We start from the raw sequence: 14462 nt of genomic DNA on the forward strand, positions 1-14462 counted from the left end.
ATCAACACGCTTTCTTCGCTGCCAGAACCCCCCGCACCAGGCATCCCAATCCCTTCACCATCAACACACTTTCTTAGCCACCGGAACCCCCCGCACCGGACATCCCAATCCCTTCACCATCAACACACTTTCTTCGCCATCGGAACCCCCCGCACCGGACATCCCAATCCCTTCACCATCATCAACACACTTTCTTCGCCACCGGAACCCCCCCGCACCGGACATCCCAATCCCTTCACCATCAACACACTTTCTTTGCCATCGGAACCCCCCGCACCGGGCATCCCAATCCCTTCACCATCAACACACTTTCTCTGCCACCGGAACCACCCGCACCGGGCATCCCAATCCCTTCACCATCAACACACTTTCTTTGCCATCGGAACCCCCCGCACCGGGCATCCCAATCCCTTCACCATCAACACACTTTCTCTGCCACCGGAACCCCCCGCACCGGGCATCCCAATCCCTTCACCATCAACACACTTTCTCTGCCACCGGAACCCCCCCACACCGGACATCCCAATCCCTTCACCATCAACACACTTTCTCTGCCACCGGAACCCCCCACACCGGACATCCCAGCTCCTCCATGGGTGTCCATTCTTCTACTCCATGGACACCGACACCCGCTCCAAACAGACACCCCCATGGACGCTTGCTCTTTCCACCACAGACACCCAGTCCCTTCCCCCCACACACAACCCTGCTGGCACCCTCACCTTCGCCAGTGGAGACCCACATGGACGCCTATAGCACCCACTACACTGACACCCAAACCTTCCCCTGGACACGCTCCTTAGACCAGCCCACTGCTACCCATGGACACAGCTATGCCCTAGGACCGGCTGTGGAAGCCTGATCTCCCACCATGCCAAGGGGAGTGTGTCTGTGTGTACCTGCCTGGCTCTCTTGGAGGGTGTCCATTGTGTTTGGGATATGGGAAAAGCACATCAGGAGCTCACAGGCCAATTGTGCTGTGGGAATTGAATTGTTGGTCTGCTTTGGGTGCCATTCCTGTGGGATACACCCAGAGCCAAGTGCAGATGTGGTGTGGAGAGCTGTGGACAGCACAGACCCCTCTCTCAGGTGCACGCGTACCCAGCAAACACAGTGCCCAGCATTCCAACATCCACAAGCCCCAGAGTTGTCCTGAAAATTCACTCCCATGCATGCAAACTCCAGGAAAGCTGGAGAGGGGCTTGGGACAAGGGATGTAGGGACAGGCCAAGGGGAATGGCTTGAACCTGCCAGAGGGGAGACTGAGATGAGCTCTTAGGCAGAAGCTCTTCCCTGTGAGGGTGCTGAGGCGCTGGCACAGGGTGCCCAGAGAAGCTGTGGCTGCCCCATCCCTGGCAGTGTTCAAGGCCAGGTTGGACACAGGGGCTTGGAGCAAGCTGCTCCAGTGGAAGGGGTCCCTGCCCGTGGCAGGGGTTGGAGCTGGAGGAGTTTTAAGGTCCATTCCAACACAAACCATTCCATGATTCTATGAAATCCCCAAACCGGAGTCTCCAGGTTAATAAACATGGAGCAAAAATGCCCTGTGGCTTAATAACAGCGTTAAAGATCTCTGCATGCAGGGGCTTGCTGACAATATGCAGTAAACCCTGCCTCAAATGAGGGATTCCTGACATTTAACGTCTCTTTCCCCTGCCCAAGCCACGAACATAGACCTCATTACAAAAGAGCATCTCTATATTTTTAAGCATTTCAAAGCAAATGGAAATTATGGGAATGGATGGGCAGGATTATCCTGCTCATGAGGAAGCACCCTGGGGCTGGCTGGGGGATCCTTAGGGAAGAGGATGCCTGCAGGAGATAAAAGAACCCCTCAAGTTTGCCTTTTAAACCCCTTTTCTTCTGCCTTTTAGCATCCTGTCTTCCACAGTGACTTCAAACTACGTGAATAAATACAGCTGGGGCTTTATTGCTCCTTATCCAAACAGCCAGCCCCATCCCTGTGTAACTCTGTGCTTAATTGAAATCACACATTCAAAGCTGGGCAAGTGCCGAAGCCCCTTCCCAAAAAAGCTACCATGGAGAAGAAAAAATCCACAGGGATTCACAGCTTCTGGCTTTGCTTGCGCAGAGGTGCTGTGGACTGAAGTAAAGGGGGTCGTTAGACAAGGGTTTGATTTGTTTGATTAAAAGCCTGTTAAATCTCTTTTCCTCCTTATAGCAAGTCATGGCTGCTGCCATAGTTCCCGTGGGATGAGGTGTTGGAGATGATCAGGAGTAGTTTTCCATGGCGAATATTGGGATGGGCAAGCTGACAACAGAGAAGCGTGATAGAGCGAGGTGCTGTCTGCAGCAAGGATGGTTGCATGGATGGATGGGTGGATGGAGCAGCCCTAAGGAACAGCACTGGGGGGTATTGGGTCAGGAGAACCTCCCCATGACCCAGCTTCAGTGAGCGCTTGAGCCCAGAACCCCCCCATGTGCTGGGCTGCACCCCCAGAGTGTGAGCAGCAGCTCAGGGAGGGGATCCTGCCCCTCTGCTGTGCTCTGGGGAGACCCCCCTGCAGCCCTGATCCAGCTCTGGGGCAGCAGCACAAGAGGGACGTGGAGCTGTTGGAGCGAGGCCAGAGGAGGCCATGGAGATGCTGCGAGGGCTGGAGCAGCTCTGCTCTGGAGCCAGGCTGAGAGAGCTGGGCTGGGGCAGCCTGGACAAGAGAAGGCTCCTGAAGGGGAGACCTGAGAGCAGCTCCAGTGCCTGAAGGGGCTGCAGGAAAGCTGGAGAGGGGCTTGGGACAAGGGATGTAGGGACAGGCCAAGGGGAATGGCTTGAACCTGCCAGAGGGGAGACTGAGATGAGCTCTTAGGCAGAAGCTCTTCCCTGGGAGGGTGCTGAGGCGCTGGCACAGGGTGCCCAGAGAAGCTGTGGCTGCCCCATCCCTGGCAGTGTTCAAGGCCAGGTTGGACACAGGGGCTTGGAGCAAGCTGCTCTAGTGGAAGGGGTCCCTGCCCGTGGCAGGGGTTGGAGCTGGAGGAGCTTTAAGGTCCCTTCCAACCCAAACCGGGCTGGGATTCTATGATTCAATGGATGGATGGACAGCGAGCCAGAGGGACAGACAAGCAGCAAAATCCCTGACTTTTTCACTTTGGCTTCTCCCACTTGGCCAAATTCTCTGCCTAATGACATGCCCTGTGTCCCATTAGTACTGTGTGCTCAGCTAATGCTTTTTGGGCTTGAAAGCTGGAAATTTTCACTCACTGGTAATGACTTGGGAAATGTAGCACCCAGCAGCCAGGCAGAGCAGGGACCCCCCCTCTTCTCCATTCCCATCCCACCCGCTCCCAGGAGAGCAGGACTTTGCTGCAGGAGATGAAAGGATGGGCTCTGATCCTCTTTAGCGCTGCGGGCTTGGGTTTGAGGGGTTGCTTTTATTTCTTCGTTATTTTATATGATTCCAGTGTTGTTTGGCAAGAGGGGAGAACATGAAAGGGGAGGGGGAGTCCTTTAGGGGAGGGTAAACCCAAATCCCAACCCCAAACCAAGCCCCCAGCCCTTTGTAAACATCCCCCCTGAGCAAAGGGAAGGAGGTGAAAAGCATTTCCTGATAACTCCATTAAAGAATGAGGCTGCATTAACATTCCAAGTACCTCGACAAGAGATGAAAGTGGGGAACTTGAGTTCAGCCTCTCCTCGCTCCAGATGTTATTATGGGCTCCCTGAAAAGGGGTTTTGATTTCTTTTTTTGGCCGAGAGACAAAGATGTTGCCTACTTCAAACGGGGCTAATTGATGCTAATGACTATCAGATCGAGTGGGGGCCCTTCTTCCCCCCTGCAAAGGGGAAAGAGAGAGCCGCATTTTACAATCCCCTCATAGAAAACACCCCCAACACCCCCCCTCTGCTCTTCAAACCGGGTTCTGCTTTGGGCGTTTGTGTTTTCTCTTTGGCTGCTGCTTTCTCTACCCCCCCTCCTCCTCCTCTTTCCCTCCCTTCATCTTTTCCGTCCCCTTCTCCTGGGCTCCCCGCAGCTCTCACTTGTTTGCCCATGAGAAATTTCACACCTCGGCTCGGCCGGGATTGCCTGGCTCCGTTTCCAGCCCTCTCCCGGCCTCCGAAGCAGCCCAGCGGGCACTAGAAGCGGAGGAAATCTCCCCAGAGGCCCAACAAGCACACGTGAAAACGTGACAGGGATTTGGGGCCGCTGTAATCCAGGGCGTGAGTCCTGCAAGTGAGGAAACAGCTTCTCCACCCAGAGCATCCTTTCTGTCACGTCCTATAGGGAGAAGGTGGATGCGTGTTGCTGCTTAGGCAGGTGTGTGCTGGTGATCATAAGGATAACCAGCCCAGCACTGCCATCATAAGGAGTCTGGAATCACCATCTCGTGCCTTTTTCTCTCAAAACCATCAAAATTAGCTTAAAAATGGGATTCTGACCATTAACATTTAGCCTTGTGACAGATTTTTGCAGCCTTTTCTCATGTTATAATCCATAGTCATAAGAAATAACCATGGGGATTAGAGCAGCCTGCCCTAGTGGAAGGTGTCCCTGCCTGTGGCAGGGGGTTGGACCTGGATGATCTTTAAGGTCCCTTCAACCCAAACCATGCTGTGATTCCATGCTAATCCAATAATGAAAAGGCAATGCGGAGCGTCCCCAAATCACATGGCTCCTGGAGGTGGTGATTTGCCCTTTTCCAAGCTGGATCCCACTGAATCCTGTAAAGAGAGGGGAATAGGAATTTGCCTTCATTGCAGAAAGAGGAGCATGGATTTCTCCCTGGAGGATATAGAATCCCAGCCTGGTTTGGGTTATAAGGGAGCTTAAAGCTCCTCCAGCTCCAACCCCTGCCACGGGCAGGGACCCCTTCCACTGGAGCAGCTTGCTCCAAGCCCCTGTGTCCAACCTGGCCTTGAACACTGCCAGGGATGGGGCAGCCACAGCTTCTCTGGGCACCCTGTGCCAGCGCCTCAGCACCCTCATAGGGAAGAGCTTCTGCCTTATCTCCAACCTGAACTTCCCCTGTTTCAATTTGAACCCATCACCCCTTGTCCTATCACTACAGCCCCTGATGGAGAGTCCCTCTCCAGCATCCCTGTAGCCCTCTTCAGACTCTGAATACAGAATAAGTGATGCATGTTAATACAGAATCAATACAGAATATTAGTAATACAGAATATATGATACATATCTTTCTTCATCATAAAGTCTAGAAAAGAGAAGTAACTCAGGGTAGCACTAATTGTGTGTTTGGGGTGCTGGGTACCAGGGTGCTGCTCTGCCTTGGCTTTGCCACCTTCAGCCAGATGCTGGGGAGCTGCAGAGCTCCAGAGCAAGGTGCTGCTGTCGGGACCCCTTGGCAAACCCCATCTCTCCTGTTTGCAGCCGGATCCAGCCACGGTTCACTTTTCCTTCTGAATCCTTGGCCACTTGCATCGTGTCCCATTATCAGCCCCAAGCTGTGCTGAGGACAGGAGGGATGGCACGACACTATCTGCACTTTGGGGGTCTTATACAGCAATGGGAGCCCTGGCTGTAGGTGACACGAGTGTGACCAGCCCCATGTGTCCCCCTGCAAGAGCCCAGCACACGAGAGCCACCAGCTCCAGGGATGTGATCCATAGGATCACAGCCTGGTTTGGGAAGGAAGGGACCTTAAAGCTCATCCAATTCCAATCGCCCACCATGGGCAGGGATACCTTCCACTAGAGCAGCTTGCTCCAAGGCCATGGTTGCTTTGTGGCTGAGTGCTCCCCACTTTGATCCACTGCCCAGGCACTGGTGAAAGCAGGAATCAGCACGGGATGGACATGGACTTGGGAAAACATGAGTTTCCTTGACTAATGTTATCCCAGACCCTGGCCTGCAGAGGAGACCACCCGTATCCTCATCATCCCTATCACCTTATCCCATCTTTTGCTTGTCAGACCTCTTGGGGAGCTGGTTCAACATGTCCACGCCATGGAAAACCCGCAGAATTCCAGGCCTGTGCTTTGTGCTCCGGGCGGGAGCATCCTTTTTTCGCAGCCCAGACAGCCAATACACACTACAGCCGCCCTTCAGACACTGCTCCCGGCTTCATTGTCAGGTTAATTTGGGATAATGGCCTGCAAAGCACCTCAGCCCCATCCAGGTCTCATTAGCACTTGATAATATCAGGCATCCTGAGAGGAATTACAACTCTTCCCCCTCCTCCCCAAGGCACGGAGCCCTCGGGATCCCGTGTCCCTGGGGATGGGGACAGGACCTGCTCCTCTTAGTGCCAAGCTTATGGGGCAAAGCACCTCTCCCCCCATAGCCTCAGGGATTTCCTGTCCTTCATCAGCCAGGATGATATGGCAAGATCGGAATTCAGCTGCAGTGAGGCCAGCCAGGGCTGGGGCAGAAGCCATGGGGACATGTCCCCAATCCAAGCAGTGTTCTTCTTTATCACATCTGGCCTCTTCTCTCAGCCAGACGTGAAACGAAGGAGCGGGACCTGCTGCATCCCAGCATCCTCATCCTCCCCGGCTGCTGGGAGCCTGATGTCCCTCCCAATACAGCTTGGGTTGAGTCCATGATGGGGCTGTACCCAACTGACAGCAAAGCATGGGTGACCCCAAAAATCAGCCACAACCCTTTGGAGGATGCTCCCCTCAAGCCCAGACCTGAGCATCCTGTTCCCAGGAGCTGCAATCGCGGGTATTAAGAGCATCCCGAAACCAGGCATTTAAAATTAATTGGGAATTCTGGACAAACTGAGCATTGAGGCAGCCCCGGTACGGGCCCGAGTGCAGGATCAGCCCCTGCTCCTGCAATTATCTTCTTTCTCCCGCATTGTTCTCTCCTAATGAGGAGCCTAATGACCAAAGGATGGTTCATAAGTGGTTCCCAGACTCTCCTTGCCCAGGGCAAACACCGGCTACAATAGGATCACAAATTGTAGGGAGAAGCCCCGGCTGATCACATCAGAAACGGTGCAGGGATTTATCTCTCTGCCTTAACAATAACAGTATGTTCTTAATCGCCACTCCAAAGGGACAGCTAGCAGGGGATCTGCCCGGCCTCATCATTAAAACCTGGCAGCATCTTTGCTAGCGCTGCCCCTTTGTTCATCTCGTATTATTCCAATGCTCCGGCCCCGCTAATTCCTCTCCATCTTATTAAATCAATAGAGATGCAGTGGGGGAAGGATGGGGCTGAGCGAGGGCTGGATCCGGCTCGGCTTTTGGCAGGGATGTGGAACGGGATCAGACCTGGCTCACAGGAGCTGAGTGATGCCATCATGTATCTATGTGTTCCATGTCCGAGGCTGTGATGGGGAAACCGAGGCACAAGAGCGTCGCAGCACAAGTCAGCCCCAGGAGGAGGTTTTAACAGGGCTGGGGAGCACTTTATCCATCTGCCAGTCCCAAAGGTCCCGGTGAGATCCCGTATTCATCCCATTCCATCAGGAATTACTTGATTTAATGATTTAATCAACGTTTTAAAGTCAAACCCCACCGCTGCAGAGGGGCCCCAGTGCCCCCCCATGAAAGCCCAGCCTGGAAAGGGGGAGATGGTGCAGTTTGCACCTTTTTAAGGCTGTTTCAAAGCAGCTTGTTCCACAGAAATGAAGCAACCTGGTTTCTGGCAGCTCCTGCCATGAGCACAGCTGGGAGCAGAGCTGGGAAGGGGTTTCCTCCCAGTCTGCCCAGTTTACATCCTGGTCCAGAGCCCTGTGTTTCATTCTGTAGCATTTTAAGACAGGATTTTAAACCCCAAAGGTTTTGGCCCCTGCAGGGCTCACCCCATATGAGGGGTCTCTTTAGCTGCTTGGCTTCCCAGTCTATTTCCAGGCACATCATCCCATTTCACCCTTACTTTCGTGGAATCCCAGCCTGGTTTGGGTTGGAAGGGACCTTAAAGCTCCTCCAGCTCCAACCCCTGCCACAGGCAGGGACCCCTTCCACTAGAGCAGCTTGCTCCAAGCCCCTGTGTCCAACCTGGCCTTGAACACTGCCAGGGATGGGGCAGCCACAGCTTCTCTGGGCACCCTGTGCCAGTGCCTCAGCACCCTCCCAGGGAAGAGCTTCTGCCTAAGAGCTCATCTCAGTCTCCCCTCTGGCAGGTTCAAGCCATTCCCCTTGGCCTGTCCCTACATCCCTTGTCCCAAGCCCCTCTCCAGCTTTCCTGCAGCCCCTTCAGGCGCTGGAGCTGCTCTCAGGTCTCCCCTTCAGGAGCCTTCTCTTGTCCAGGCTGCCCCAGCCCAGCTCTCTCAGCCTCTCATGCTTCCAGCTTAGAGTTTAACACAAAATCAGTGCTTTTACTCTTTGTCTGAGCCAGGGAACTTGGAACAAGCTCATCCCAGAAAGACCGCAGAGATGGGATGCTGTGGCATTTCCTCCCATCGCTCGTGATGTCTTGTTTTATCCCCACTGAAACCAGGCCCTGTGGAGCTGTCGGAGCTGCCCAGCAGCCTCGGGAATGTTATTTGATGTTTCAATCTGGAATTAAAGGGGAGGGGGAAGCAGGGAAGCGCTCCCTGACCATTTAACAAGATTACACGATGAGATGGATCCTGGAAACACGCATGGCCGAGCCGGTGCCCGTGTCCCAGCTCAGTCGGGCTTTGCCTTGAACCTCCTTGGACCATCCTCAGCACATGATAATCCCATTTAGCATCCCCCCCCATACCAAAACAGAGCATGATGGGGCCATCAGAGGAGGAGAATGGGGCTCTCTGCTTGGGAAGGGATGGAAAAGGTGCCTGGGAAAGCAGCTGGGTCATAGGGACTGGGGGGCTGGAGGGATCCTGCTGCTCCTGCATCCAGACCTCAACCCTGCTGAGTAAACTCAGCTGGTGCAAACCAACCATGTCCGTCGCCTGTGCTCAGCAGGACTAATCCTGGCAGGAAGGAGAGCAGGGAGCGGGACACAGAGGACCCGTGTGCTGCAGTTCCACCCGGTTATCCATCCCGGAGAAGGGATAACTTCCCCTATCTCCATCCCATCCCATTTACACAAGCCACCCATTTGCACCTATTCACCCGCGCCCTGTTCATCCCCAAATCATCTGCCCATCCATCTTATCCACACCCAGACCAGGGTGAGCAAACAGCCCATCCTAATGCATCCACCCTCCTGTCTCACAGCCTACCTGTCCTCCTGCAAACCCTTATCTATGGAGCTGAGATGTGCTGGGGAGGACTCAGCCTCTTGAGCAGATATCCCTTATCCTCTTAGTGAGGCTGTTTAATTCTCACTCCCATATAATTATCTGCCACTGAAATCCAACTGGTGCTTTACAGACAGGTGAAAAATAAGCTTTCCTTAAGAGGGCAATGGGATACACAGGGATCAGGAAGGGACTTGTGGTGTCTTTGGGATGTGTACGGGGTGTGGGTAGGGACACACAGCTCTTCCTCTGCACATCTTTCCTGTGGGGTGAGAGGAGCCAAGGCTCCATCCCAGCTGGGTTGATCCGACCCAAGGCCTCTTGGAGCATCTCTCTCCCTTATTTGCCATGGTGCCAAATGGCTGTGGCTGGGTTTGATCTCAACCCATGTGTCCTGGTGGAGCCGCTAGGCACTGGACTGAGGTGCAAGACCCGCGCTGGGCAGGGAGGTGTCTCCAATGGGAGAAGGAAGCTGCATTCCTAACCCCTTTCCAGGGTGCCAGGGCTGGCTGAGGCTTAGAGGACATAAGATATCCCAACTACGTCCAGCTTTTCCACAGACCATCAGCTCCATCCCATTATCATCCCCTCTGGAGCAGTCATCAGCTGCTTTGTGTTGCAGATACACTTCCTTCCCACCCTAAGGAACCTGAAATCACTGGTGAGAGCTTTCCTCTGATCCCACTGGCCTGTGGCAGGTAGGAAAGGGAACAGAGCCCAGTGCATCCCCAGGGACCAGCAAACCCCTCAAGGATCATCACCCTCCATGGGAAAAGCCCAAGGTGCCAGGGGGATGGAACCTGATTTAATTCATCTTTAATCAAGCCCAGCAGCTTTAATTAAAGCCATTTTCCCAGTGGGACACTGCCCACAGAGGGGTCCGAGCCGGGCAGCCCCTGGGGAGCATCCCCTGGAGCAGGGATGTGTTCCCTGCTGCCTGCCCCGGAGGAGCACGGCACCGATCCAGCTCCCAAGGGATTAAAGGTGTCCTGAGAACAACTTAACTCTGGCAATCAGCTCGGCCCCTGGCTGGGACATATTAAACATCCCCCTAAGCCCTGTTGTCTCGGGGCTGATTGCAATAAACCCGCCAGCATGTGAGATTAGGGGGTTAAAGCAGCAGACATGGGAAGACACCGGCACAGTTTGGGCTCTTTGAGTGCCGCCGGCTAATCCCGGCTCTGAAAACAGCCGGGACAAAGGGCAGCTTCCCTCACATCATCCCCTTCTCCTGGCACATCCCCTTCTTCCTGCACTGCTCCTCTCTCTTTGCGCTGTGCTCTTCTTGCATCATCTCCTTTTCCTTGCACTATCCCTTTCTCCTGGCATCATCCCCTTCATATATCATCCCTTTCAACCTGCACCGTCCCCCTTTCCTGGCATCATCACCTTTTCATTGCACTGTTCCCTTTCCTTCCATCATATCCTGTTCTCATTTCCTCATCGCCTCCTCCTTGCACTGTACCCCTCTCCCCGGCATCATTCCCCCCTCCATGCACCGTCCCCTTCCCCTGCTGTTGTCCCCTCTCCTGGCATCATCTTCTTCTCCTTGCACTGTCCCTTCTGCTTCCATCATCCCCTTCCCTTTGCCTCATCCCCTCTCCTTGCTTCATCCTCCTTGTCCTCACACTGTCCCCTTCTCTTTGCACCACCCCTGTCTTATATTACCCCTTTCTCTTTGCATTGTCCCTTTAACTGTCCCCTCTCTCCCTGCATCACCTTTCACACCTGCTCAAATAAACCCTCCCTTGAATCCCTTCTGCCTCCAGCCCCAAGCCCAGAGCAGACATGGAGGAAAACCACTGTGGAGGAGCTGGTGCTGCCTGGAGGAGCACCCGGTGTCCCCACTGATGCTCCTATCTAAGTGGCCCAGGGATGCTGGGACTCGCTTGCTTTGCATCCTCGCAAGGAGCATCCCAGCTCCCATGGAGCATGAAGACCAAACCTGTTGTATTCCAGTGCCTAAAGGGACTGCAGGAAACCTGGAGAGGGGCTTGGGACAAGGGATGTAGGGCCAGGCCAAGGGGAATGGCTTGAACCTGCCCGAGGGGAGACTGAGATGAGCTCTTAGGCAGAAGCTCTTCCCTGGGAGGGTGCTGAGGCGCTGGCACAGGGTGCCCAGAGAAGCTGTGGCTGCCCCATCCCTGGCAGTGTTCAAGGCCAGGTTGGACACAGGGGCTTGGAGCAAGCTGCTCTAGTGGAAGGGGTCCCTGCCCGTGGCAGGGGTTGGAGCTGGAGGAGCTTTAAGGTCCCTTCCAACCCAACCCATTCCAGGATCCCATGTGTTGTCCCTCCTCCTCCTCCTTCAGCGATGACCCCAAGGCTTGCATCTATGATTTCTTTCCCCCTCCGAAATCCCTTGCTCCCATATACTTTAGATCTGCCCCTTGCCAACTGTGATACTTCCATGTAATACACGGAGAAGTGCCCCCAAGGGGCCCTTCAGCAGCTCTTTGTCACAGTCTGTGCAGGTGCTGTCCCTGATCCAAGGCAGCATCCAGACCCACCGTGTCCCCCATTGGGAAGCCCTTGTCCTCCTCCCCATGGTGGCTCTGCGAGCCCAGGCTCCTCTCTGGAGTGACCAAACCCGTTCTGCCCAGTTGGGTTGTTGCTGATCCAGGCTTTGCTTCCTCCACTTGACCCTCTGGCTTTGGAACCACGCTTTCACCTTCGGAAGAGGCAAATCAAACCTGGTTTCTGCCAAAGCCCCATAGCTCAGTCAGCGCCCACTGTGTCCCTCAAGATGCAATGTTATCCCTGTAACCCCTGCGCTGAGCCTGCGTGGGCGACTTGGGATCTGCCAGTGGTGTGGGTCCATCCTTTAGATGGGCACGAGCTCAACCCCTCCTCTTGGCCACTTTGTGCCTCAGTTTCCCCATCTGGCACCCGTTCCGTATGAGCTATGTGCAGTTACTGCCCTCATGGCTGAGGGACACGGCCCAGATCCCACCTATTCCCACACAGTCTGGGATCCCTCTTGGACCTGCTGGTGGGGCAGGTGGAGATGGCTCTTACCTGCTCCTCAGTGAGGTGTGGGGAGGAGGAGAGCAGCCTCCGCTCCCTGCCCACCGTGTTCTGCTCCATCAGACTCCGGACCCGCTTGGCTTTGCCTCTCTTGGCTTTGGAGATGGGCAACACTGGACATCAGGAAGCCTGGAGGTGGGGGAGAGAACGTGGGTCAGGGTGGAGAGGAGCCCTTGGAGGGGTCCCCTTTACAGTGGGGTCCCCCCTTGGAAGGGATCTTTGCGTTTGGATGGGGTCCCTTTCGAGGGGTCTCTTTGGAGGTCCTCCATTTGCAGAGGGTCCCCTTGGAGAGGTGGATACAGGTCCCTCCTGGAGAGAATCCCTTTGGAGGGAGTCCCCATGAGAGGTGGAAGGAGCTCCCCCATTTGGAGATGTCCCTCTGAGAGAGGACAAGGGGCTCATTTGGAGGGGCAGAAGAGGGTCCTTGTTGGACAGATCCCCTTGGAGAAGGCAGAGGAGGTCTCCCATATGGAGATACCTGAATGAGAGAGGTGGGCAGGGATGTCCCCCTGGGAAGAAGTCAGCATGGGAGAGAGGTCCCCCATCTGGAGAGGTGGCCAATGGTCTCCTTGGAGACGGAAGGAGATCCCCCGTTTGGGGGTATCCCAAGAGAGGTGGCCATGGGTCCCCCTGGAAGAGATCCCCTTCGGAGGGGTCCCCCAGGAGACGTGGGTATGGGTCACACCCTTGGAAAGGTGAAAGGAGATCTCCATCTGGAGATGGCCCCGTGGAAGAGGTGGCTTTAGGTCCTTGTTGGAGACAACCCCTTTGAGGGAGTCCCCTTGAGAAGGTGGAAGGCAACCACCATGTAAGAGATGACCCCGTGGGAGACACGGATTCAGGTCCCCATTTGGAGACATCCCCATGGGAGAAGTGGATATGGGTCCCCCCAGAAGAGATCCCTTTGAGCAGGGTCCCCCATTTGGAAAGGTGACCTAAGGTCCCCCCTTGGAGAGCCAGAAAGAGGTCCCCAGCTTGGAGATGTCCCCACCAGGGGCTGTCTCCATCAGGGGTTGTCCTCATGGGAGAGGTGGATATGGGTCCCCCCAGAAGAGATGCCTTTGAGCAGGGTCCCCCATTTAGAGAGGTGACCTAAGGTCCCTTCTTGGAGCTATGAAAGGAGGTCCCCAGTTCAGAGATGTCCTCATCAGGGCTTGTTCCCTCTGGGATGATCCCATCCACAGATGTCCCCACCAGAGATGCCCCATAAGGAGATGCCCCACCAGGGATGCCCCATCAGTGATGGCCTGCAGATCAGGCTGGAGAAGAGAAGGCTGCCTGGAGACCTCATAGCAGCCTGCCAGTATCTGAAGGGGGGCTATAGGGATGGTGGGGAGGGACTCTTCATTAGGGACTGCAGTGACAGGACAAGGGGTAACGGGTTCAAACTGAAACAGGGGAAGTTTAGATTGGATCTAAGGAGGAAATTCTTTCCTGTGAGGGTGCTGAGGCACTGGAATGGGTTGCCCAGGGAGGTTGTGAATGCTCCATCCCTGGCAGTGTTCAAGGCCAGGTTGGACAGAGCCTTGGGTGCCATGGTTTAGTGTGAGGTGTCCCTGCCCATGGCAGGGGGGTTGGAACTGGATGATCTTCAGGTCCTTTCCAACCCAAACTATTCTGTGATTCTATGATGCCCCATCAGGGATGCTCCATCAGGGATGCCCCATCAGGAGATGCCCCATCAGTGATGCCCCATTAGGAGATGCCCCATCAGTGATGCCCCGCAGGCTGTAGCGGTACCCGTAGCCCCGAGCCGGGCATTCCAAGCAGGAGGGACCCCGCTGCAGTCGGCGGGGGCGGGCCCCGGGGGGAGCCCCACGTCCCAGCAGCGCCGCGGTGGTGAAGGCGCTGCCCGGGGGCACCGGGGCCGGGGCAGAGCACGGCGGGGACCGAGCCCGGGACCGGCCGAGCGCTGCGGGCGGAGCGGAGCGGACGGGGCGGGAGGGAGCGGCGGCATCGCCCGGGGCGGAGGGGAGGGAGCTGTGTGCGCCTATGGCCCCTGGCATCCATCGGGGTGTCCCTTCCATGGCCCTCTGCCATCGGTGGGGATGGCCCCCCGTGTAACCCTGCCTTCCATGGGGATGTCCCCCCCGTGTAACCCTGCCTTCCATGGGGATGTCCCCCCCCCGTGTAACCCTGCCTTCCATGGGGATGTCCCCCCCGTGTAACCCTGCCTTCCATGGGGATGTCCCCCCCCCGTGTAACCCTGCCTTCCATGGGGATGTGTAACCCTGCCTTCCCCCCCGTGTAACCCTGCCTTCCATGGGGATGTCCCCCCCGTGTAACCCTGCCTTCCATGGGGATGTCCCCCCCGTGTAACCCTGCCTTCCATGGGGATGTCCCCCCGT

At 55.6% G+C, this 14462-nt stretch overlaps 1 protein-coding gene across 1 annotated transcript; it reads right to left on the minus strand.

Moving 5' to 3' along the window:
• Positions 1-11546: 11546 nt before the first annotated feature.
• Positions 11547-14071, minus strand: LOC130594982 (homeobox protein notochord-like). Its single transcript, XM_057401297.1, is given in 4 exon segments — positions 11547-11695; positions 11698-11758; positions 12106-12227; positions 13855-14071. Coding segments are annotated over 4 exon segments (549 nt in total).
• Positions 14072-14462: the final 391 nt, after the last annotated feature.

The sequence above is a fragment of the Pezoporus wallicus genome, unplaced genomic scaffold (assembly GCF_028554395.1).
Source record: "Pezoporus wallicus isolate ANWC-B61680 ecotype Strahan unplaced genomic scaffold, APGP_CSIRO_Pwel_v1 contig_8837, whole genome shotgun sequence".
Lineage (NCBI taxonomy): Eukaryota > Metazoa > Chordata > Aves > Psittaciformes > Psittacidae > Pezoporus > Pezoporus wallicus.